Genomic DNA, 9175 nt, shown 5'->3' on the forward strand with positions numbered 1-9175 from the left:
ATCTGTTAAACTTTTTATATTGTCAGATACCAAAAAAAAAAAACAACAGCATTTTTTATTTATTAATCTAGTTAACCAGCAAAGACATCTGTCATTTCACTCCATGTCACTGTGTCTCTGCACAGTGTTCCCCTCTCCACTCTGTTATATCTCTTTATTTGTCTGTCTGCTCTTGCATCATGGTCTCTACCCACAGTAAAATGTTTCAGCTTACCAAAGCATTATCATCATATTTTGGGAACTTATTCTTTCTCAGTTTTGCATCACATTGTTCATGTGAAGTCATATTGGAGCTAATGGTCCCTCAGTCCTGATGTTGTCCCTGTGTCTGGACTGACTCATCTAAAACTAGAACAGTGAGTTGAACAAAGTGACATTGTGGGAATTTGAGAGTATTCTCAGTTTGTGAGTGTGCTATAACAGCAGCAGTGCAAATATGAACCGCTGGTCTTGTGCAAGAGCTTCAGTCACAGACAGATGGTAAACAGGACTCAGACAGGAGGATAACAGCATGCTAACAGACATCAGTCTTTGAGATGGATATTGGTTTTGTCTTTTTGTGTGTGTAAGACAAAGTTAGAGAAAGAGGCGACCTTGTTTCACTGTGGCCTTCTACACATCTCAATACATGCCCAGTCAAAACTTTGGACACACCTGCCCATTCATAGGTTTTTCTTCATTCTGATTCTTTTCTATGTTGTAGAACATGAACTGAAGATGTCACTACTATGAAATAACACATATGGAATTATGTAGTAAACAAAAAAAGTGTAAACAAAGCAAAATATGTATCATATTTTAGATTCTTCAAAGTAGCCACCATTTACTTTGATGACAGCTTTGCACGATATTGTCTTAACTGGCTTCATGAGTCATGAGTCACCTGGAATGGTTTTCAGTGAACAGGTGTACCTTGTCAAAAGTTAAGTAGTGGAATTTCTTCCCTTCGTAATGCGTTCAAGACCATCAGTTGTGTTGTGTCATGGTAGTGTGGGTATACAGTAAATAACCCTATTGGACAGCTGTACTAATCATATAATGTCAACAACTGCTCAACTAAGGGAAACAACAGTCCATCATTACTTTAACACATGAAGGTCAGTCAATCTGAAAAATTGTAAACTTTGAATGTATCTTCAAGTGCAGTTGCAAAAAACATCAAACGCTATGATGAAGCCGGCTCTCATGAGGACTGTCCCAGGATAAACATGTCTGATAATACTGACTGTCTTTCAACAAGCTTGATGGGCAGGGTGGCCATCACAGAGAGTGTGTCTGTGAGGTGAAGAGAAACCTAAAACATGTGTGTTGTGCGTGAAGGAAGGAAGCTGAGTTTTATTCATTCCCAGCCCATGATTGATAAATAATTAATAGCCTGTCTTTGCTTTACTTTGAATAAATAAATGCAACTAAAGACACTTAATCTTTTCATTGTTTTCATCAAAAAATCATATACACATACATTTATATTGCTTCATATCAGTTTTACAAGCAAATTTAATTTACATCTGATACATGATCATCTAGTTTCTGGAGTCAACACAAGTATCTCCAAACTAAAAGCTTGATTTTATTACATTTTCTCTACCACAGGGTGCATTCAGGTTTATGTTCAGCTGTGTGACGGAGAACCTTTCACTTTCACTTGATGTTCACCATTTAGGTGTTTGCTCTTCATTGATTTAATCCACCTACAGGCATAAAATTAGTTGTAGTTGTAGCGAAGTTTAGTTTCATTTCCCAGGAGGACATGGACCACGTTGTTCTTTACAGCAGCTTCTGTTCAGTCAACGACAGCAGACCATTAGAATGACCTGTGTGCACACACTCTCACTAATGAGGATTAATGCAGATGGCTGACATTAATCTTTTTAAAGTAATAACAGAATGAAATTTAAGAGAGATACTTCTAAAACAGGATTAAACTGAGTTAAATTTATTTCCAGTTCAGAAAACTAGCTCATTAAACCAAGTGCTAATCCTGGAAGAGCCTGATCTACATTACCAATAGACACTAATGATAATGTCCTGGCTTCTGTGGATTATGAACATTCCTGAACACAGGCAGTGGCTACATGAAATGCTTGCGATCGGCGCACCAGCTGCAGCCTCCAGACATAATAAAATCATTATCCCAAAAAAATGGATTTGCATTTCTTGCTGACGTCAGAGAATGGAGCTTTATTTTGAATTATACTGGATCTGAAAGTTGGTAGAAACATGGTATTTATTACAGAGTCTTAACCTTTAAGAGTGCATACATACATACATACATACATACATACATAATGATCTTTCAAAAACACTCAGAAATACTCCTCTTCTCATATCTATAGAACTTGTTTTCCTGATTTTAACTGTGCGGCACCAAAGTCCATTATGAAATGATAGAGAAACTCCCAAACGTCTCTTATAGACAACACCGTGTGCTTTCCAAAACATGTCCTGTGCTTTTCACACTGCACAGTTTGAGCCCAGGGTTACCTTCAGCAGGCAGGGTGGGAAAGGTGAAAGGTGTTGCTGTTTTAGAGCTGCTGTTACTGACTATCGTGTCTCTCTGTTTTCTCTAGTTGCAAATGGTATAATATGAAATTTTCTTCTTTTCTTTACTGTGCACTTGTGTAAAGTTGAAATGGATTGAAGCTCTGGGCTGCAGTTAGCTGAGTGCTTTAAATTACAAATCAAAGATACAGACTTAAATCCCACTTTTGGTTCAATTGCCAGAGACACCTTAGTGGCTCATTACGGTCCAATATAAGGCCTCAGATACATTCTCAATTGTCAGTCAAATTAGTAATTTTAAGACCACTCTGAGTGGCATAAATTTGAGCCGCCAGGCAAAGACACACCAGTTTCTCTCACTGGAATGAGGCTGAAATTCATATTTAAGGAGCAGGTTTTTGCAAAGTTCTTGCTTGATAGTCTGTTTTTTTACCTCCCAAATGTGAAAAGTATTGAAACTTAAAAACACATGACTTTACTCAGTTTGCATCAGACTTATGAGCAAATGTCTGTTGAGCTCTTAACACCAGTAAAAGTTTGACCCCTGTTTTCTTACAAATGCTTTGAAAACCAAAACCAAAACCAACAATGAATTGATTTTACCAATGTGTTTTCTGTGTAGTGTGGTGTATCCCTCTGTGCATAGAGCTCCACTGTGGTCCAAACACTATTAAAAACACAAAAATGAGCCACACCGTAACACTCAGTGAAATGTTCCTTCATTGCTGTTGTAGTTTATTTTGAGTTTAACCCACATACACTGTCCCGCTGCTGTAAATACTTACTAGAGCACCAAATCTGTATTAATCCACTGCTGAAAGTAGTCCCCAACAAACGCATAATTTATTCCTTTTTGAGTGACGCTGCTTAAAAACTATAGTGCTCAGAATTTTTTGAGTCTTTGTCAAAAATAAAAGTATTTGTCTGTTTGGATGTGTTTTTTTTTTTTAGATATAGATCTTCAGTAGGAGCAAGTGGGCTTGTGGCTGAGAGCCACAGACAGGTTGAGGAAGTGAACCCACTAAGAGATGGACTAACACACTGTTGGGATTCTTGTCATGACAGTAACAACAATACAAAATATTATATCTTTTCAATTTAGTGCTTAAATATCATGTTGACATGCTGTGGGGGGTAGTTTGGAAAGTGATCTGATGTTCAGCACAGAGATTCAGATTGCAGGATCTGTCCTTTCTAAATTACTCTACTCTTCTCCTTATATGATGCTAAACTCATACTAGGATCCAGTCAAGTCAGCCCTGGGTTACGATAAGTGCAGTGTGAAAAGAGCTCATTATCTTTGTGAGCTTTTATTGGCGGTGTTGGGGGTTGTAACTCAGGTTTCCAGCGAAAGCAAGCCATGCCTTTAGGAGGAGTATTCATACTCCTCCGCACTGCGTCTTCCAAAGTCCATCCAGCCAAGATAATCTCTGTCCTTTATCCTGTGGCCTGGGGCTAGGCCACTGGCTCTGCTGGTGAGGGAGGATCTGGTCTGGTGGGGAGAGCCTGAAGGAGACAAAGACAGGACGAGAACGACACAGTGATGTGATGAGGTCAGGAAGATGTCGTTCTGCTTGGCCAAAACATGATGGCAGTGCACATTTTCTACCTGTACTGACTCTAATAATGTATAACCACTGAATTAGGTGAATTAACTCTTGCTGACTTGTTCTGTTTGTATTCCCGTCTTTGTGTGTTCTGTAAGACCGGTGAGCTCAGCAGGTCTCCCAGTCACACTGTGTTGACTTGAAAAAGAAACAGAGATGCACAGAGACAGAGGGAGCAGAGAGCGAGGTCAGGAAACAGGGAGATGAGTGAAGGATGTAAGGATAGAGGAAGCAGAGAGGAGGGAGGGAAAAGGAGGAAGCAGAAGTGGAAAAAGATAGAGGGAGGGAACGAGGAGGAGGTATGGAAAGATGGAGGGAGAAGAGAAGACGCTAGAGGGGGGTGGGAAATGCCATATGGTGGAACTCAGGCACAGCATGAGCGATGACAGATTACAGAAGGATGGACGTCAGGAAGAGAGAAATAACACGACTAGGAGCAAAGTAAGAAGAGAGGAATGACCTGTGTGTGATTAGATGAGATGACTAAAGGGGAAGACTTTCGCTCCAGTTACTCTTTCTATCCATCTCCCCTCTGCTCTGCATCCTGACAGTAGTCAGGCTCTACATCCAACGGCTCACCTTTCCTGGAGATGAGTCTGGCCAGGAGCTGGCTCAGGCTGTTTTGATCTTTTGTGTCCTCCTGGGGTTGGTTGTAGTTGGTGAGCCGCTCTGAGGGGGGCGCTGGAGCTGAGCGGGTCTGGCGTGTGTGGTTGGGTGAGGGGGGAGGAAGGCTGTCTGACATGAAAGCCTCACCCTCAGCTCTCTGTGACTGGAGAACAAAAAATATAGATTTGTGTGAAATATTGTATTTCCAAGTAACTGATCATGACTTATCATTACTTAAAATGGAGACATTTGGAAAAACTCAATCAAGTTGTTTCAATTCATTATATATCCTGGTTTTTTTAGAGAAAAATCAGTATGTGTGTGCATGTCTTACCATGAACTGTGAGTGCAGACTCAGGGAACCGCTGGACAGAGCAGCCAGGAGAACACACACACAGATTCCTACATTCATGACTGTACATAGAGAGAGAGGAGGAGGAGACAATACAACTAAGTTAAAATAAAACCTCCAGTCATTTTCCTGTGAGATCACTCGCTCTTTATTGTCTCCCTTCAGCTTGTTGAATATTTGTTTCGGGGGGGGGGGGGGGGGGGGGGGGGTCACAGGCACATTCGTTGAAGCACAGCGTTGGAGGAAGAGATCAACTTTTGATAGAAAGCAAACATGATTTTGTCTTTCTCACACACTCCCTGACATTGTCAAAGAGTGGCAGAACAATTGAGTATTTAACACACACACACACACACGTGGTGTTTGGTGTAGTTGTGATGAATCTACATTGTCAGCATTAGCAAAATCCAATTATCTCAAAATCTTTATTTGGCCCCATGTGCTTTTTTTTTGAGCAATGATATTATTGTCTCCTTTTTCTTTATTCACTTATTCACATAAAAGTTCTAAAAGATTTACAAAAAAATATAAATACATATAATTAACATATCTAGGGATTGTAAATTGTATTTTCTTTACAACCCTGATCTGCTAATAATTTAAAGTTCAATTGAACATTTTCTCTGAAAGAGCAGTTCTTCATCAGTGTGATGAAAATATGCAACGCAGAAGGCAAAAACTCAAAAACAGCTGGTATAATGTTACATTGACTGATTAGTTCACACTGTATTTATCTTAGAGTAGCATATTAGTTGAGATGAATTATACTTGGTGCCAGAACATTCATCCAGAGGAAAAGATCCAATTAGATAAACACAACAACGCAAGTTGCTATGAGGCTTTTAATCTCTAATAATTCAAAAACCCCACCTTCTCCGTCTGTCTCTCTTTAGCGGATAAATGTGTTTTCTGTTCTTCAGCTCTTGCTCCCTCTTTTTTGCTTGTTTGGCTCTGTGTTTCTTAACAGGGTGAAGGAACCGTCCTTTTTCCTGCAGAAAGCACATACTCTAGATGGTGCAGTGGTGATCTCAACTCACTCACAAGTGAATAACCTTCTCTCCTCATATACAGAATCAAAACTGCTGAATGTGTGTGCTCCAAACACAGATATGTTAAATCCCTAAGTAACCTGGTTAATATTCTTCCTATGAGTCAGACTCCACGGTACAGCATGTTTCATTCAGTAGTTTTAAACCATATGATATCTAGGATTTATAGACTGGTGGTGAATGAATGGTGGTGTAAATAGTCATTCTGTTGATGCTAATATAATTCCTGTTAGCAGCTGGTCATTGTCTCTGATTAATTATTCAATGGGCTGGTAATGATGTGTTATTGTAATGTGTGTGAAAGCCCTCTCCCCTCTCCTCCTCTCCGCTCCTCAGAAAAACAATGAAAGTGGTAAAAAATGTAATCAAAACTCCTCCATGTTCAGTTATTGCACAGAGATGAATATTTAGCTCCTATTGGACTACTTTTATTTATGAGAATAATCCTACTTATTACATTTGCAGCAACAAACACCACAAAATATGATACGCATGGAAAATATTATTTTGTATATAAAATATAATATACGGACACAGAATTGTGTCTACAGGTTGGAGTTAAGACTAAAAACTAAATTTCATAATTGGATTATTTGCAAACTCAAACAGTAAAATATGTTTATCCGTATACAAGTGTGATCATCCCCTTTCAGTTGTAAATGGGCCTATTTTTTCATTATTATCATTAATACACTTCAACACCCAGTATGTATGTTTTATATCTTCTCTTGAGGCTATAAGTCACTGAGCTACAGCAACTGAAAGTTTAAGAATATTTGAATTAGATTAATTGTGAAAAACAAATTAAAAAATTTACATCAACTTTACAGATGAAACATACAAGTTTCACAGAAACTTAACCTTCACAAAAAACAAAAATAAATCGTAAAAGAAAAAACAGCAAAAGAAAAACTTGAATTTCCTAACAATTGCAGAATCGGTTTTCTTTAATTCTTACCTGCGGTTGTTGGTGTGGACCACGAGAGGATGAGTCTGAAGATGCTGAGCTTTGGTCCTCCAGTGATGAGGCTGTGAGTGAGTGTGAGAGAGAGGAGACCATGTTTTATACTGACACACAGGAAGGAGGAGGGGTCTGGACCGATGGGAGGAGTCTGCTGCTGGCGCAGAAACTGATGCCACTGACGCAACTGAGGACGCAAACCTGCACACATGCTGCAAACGCACAAATGAAAACACACACACACAAAACTATATGAGAGAGTGAGAAAAGGTTGGGACAAAGGTGACAGCTTTTAATTGTGCTGCCTTCTCACTCACCTATATCACGCACGCACACACAAACAAACACGCACACACACACACACACACACACACACACACAGGTTTCTAGTGAGGAGAAGCTGAAAAGCTCTTTAACATTGGTGAGGTGGAGAAACTTGGATTGAGACAGATTTAAGTCTTATGGAAAAAGTCAAAGATAAAGAAAGACTGTTATGAATTTTACTGCTTATATACTCTATGTAGATGTGAAAACAAGACTATGAATACAAAGTAAAATATGTCCCACATTGCAGCTCAAGGCCAGAGAATATTTCCTCTCCATCACAGTGTTTGAATCCTTCTTTCTAATAGACCAGACGCAACACACAGTTCAGTGCCATGGCAATTCCAGCGAGGGCAACACGACTGTGACTGATCAAAACCAGGGACATGGGTGCTTTCGTTCCTTTATATCACAAATGATCAGTGATGCACTTCTGACCGAATGAGTCCAAAGTTGGTCAGATTGTAATTGTGAGACGTTTAGTAAAGCCTTATTGTGTCTGATGCATGTGCAGCCAGTTTCATCTCAGAAGAAAAACGCTGCTGAAATCATTTGTAGACAAAAGATTGTTGTTTTCATTCTGACAGAGCAGTCCAAAGGTTTGTCTGTTTAATCACCAAATTAATCAATGAAAGAGCAGCTGTTATGATTGTGAATGCTCTAAGTATTTAACATCAAACCGATTATCCTTCTTTTTTGGCACCAATTTTAACAACTTCTAACAGTGTCTGTGCATTCATCAGTGATTAATGTGATAGAACTCTGTCCAGTGAAAAGCACATATCTCCAAAACTAAAACAGACTTGTGTTTTGCTTTGTGATGATGCATTTTAGCAAATCCAGTTGTTTTTTGTAAATAGCCTCTATGCAGTAGCTGAAGAAATAGGAGAATTTAATCAACCCATAAAGGAAAACTCCAATGTTCTGAGGAAGAAAATACACATCCTGTAATGTAAACTGGCTGGCACCTAGAGATAACCCTATACCTTCTGTCTCCCTCTTCCCTCTTACATCACCAACGCTTCATTGACTTAACAACATCTTACCTGTGCATATGTTGATTCAGTCTAGGGGCCCTGTCTGCCCTATCCAAACATATGCTGATCTAGTCTAAGGGCCCTTCCTGGCCCAACTATGGATATGCTGATCCAGCCCAAGACCCCCTCCTACCCCCTTGCTACACTACAAGACCTCTGATAAACATTACCTTTTGTTATAACTTCCTTTCCTGTCTGACCAAATGTCTGTAACCCCAGGTATATGCAAATACAGTTGTCCATCCTTTGTCTTTCACTGTATAACTGTCCCCCTGCCCTACACTCGGGGTCAGTCTACTGCCTCAGACCCGCTCTGTGTCAGCTGGCTCACCGTATCCTGGGGTACCATTAAACTTACTTCTCTACAGCAAACTTCAAACTAAGGACTTGAGTGAATTTTCTTCAACAGTTCCTTAAAATAAAAATCACCAAATTTGAAGATACATGGTTTCTTCTTTCTTTTCTTTGTAATTAACATAATAGAAAATTTTGTTGAGCACATTATTAGTAGTTTAGACATCTCTTTGAAAGACCTGAAGAAAAAATATTGCATTGTACCATAAACTGCAAGGTCAACATAAACTAAAAATTAATTTTAAACAGACATTCAAAAATCTCTGGAGCTCAGAAAGTACATGTGGCGTCAGGAAGAGAAAGTAACAGAATGAGTTTCCTTTGTGGAGAACAGCTGAATGGCATTCATTCATTAAAAGGTACGAGCTTCACAATGATATAAT

At 39.3% G+C, this 9175-nt stretch overlaps 1 protein-coding gene across 2 annotated transcripts; it reads right to left on the reverse strand.

Moving 5' to 3' along the window:
* Nucleotides 1-3209: 3209 nt before the first annotated feature.
* On the reverse strand, nt 3210-7144 carry ccka (cholecystokinin a). 2 transcript variants are annotated; one of them, XM_087175207.1, is made up of 5 exons: nt 7075-7141; nt 5938-6056; nt 5050-5129; nt 4689-4878; nt 3210-4008 (listed from the first exon to the last, which is right to left on the reverse strand). In XM_087175207.1, exons 3-5 carry the CDS (start codon nt 5125-5127, stop codon nt 3869-3871), a joined length of 408 nt encoding a protein of 135 aa, XP_087031333.1. In that variant the 5' UTR covers nt 5128-5129; nt 5938-6056; nt 7075-7141; the 3' UTR covers nt 3210-3868. The 2 variants fall into 2 exon arrangements, with proteins under 2 accessions (XP_087031333.1, XP_023266197.1); XM_023410429.2 differs by lacking the exon at nt 5938-6056 and having other exon boundaries at nt 7075-7144.
* Between the last annotated feature and the right edge of the window lie 2031 nt (nt 7145-9175).

This window comes from Seriola lalandi, unplaced genomic scaffold, assembly GCF_002814215.2.
Source record: "Seriola lalandi dorsalis isolate HSWRI2012SDOR001 ecotype SW California unplaced genomic scaffold, Sedor1 jcf7180002054425, whole genome shotgun sequence".
Taxonomy (NCBI): domain Eukaryota; kingdom Metazoa; phylum Chordata; class Actinopteri; order Carangiformes; family Carangidae; genus Seriola; species Seriola lalandi.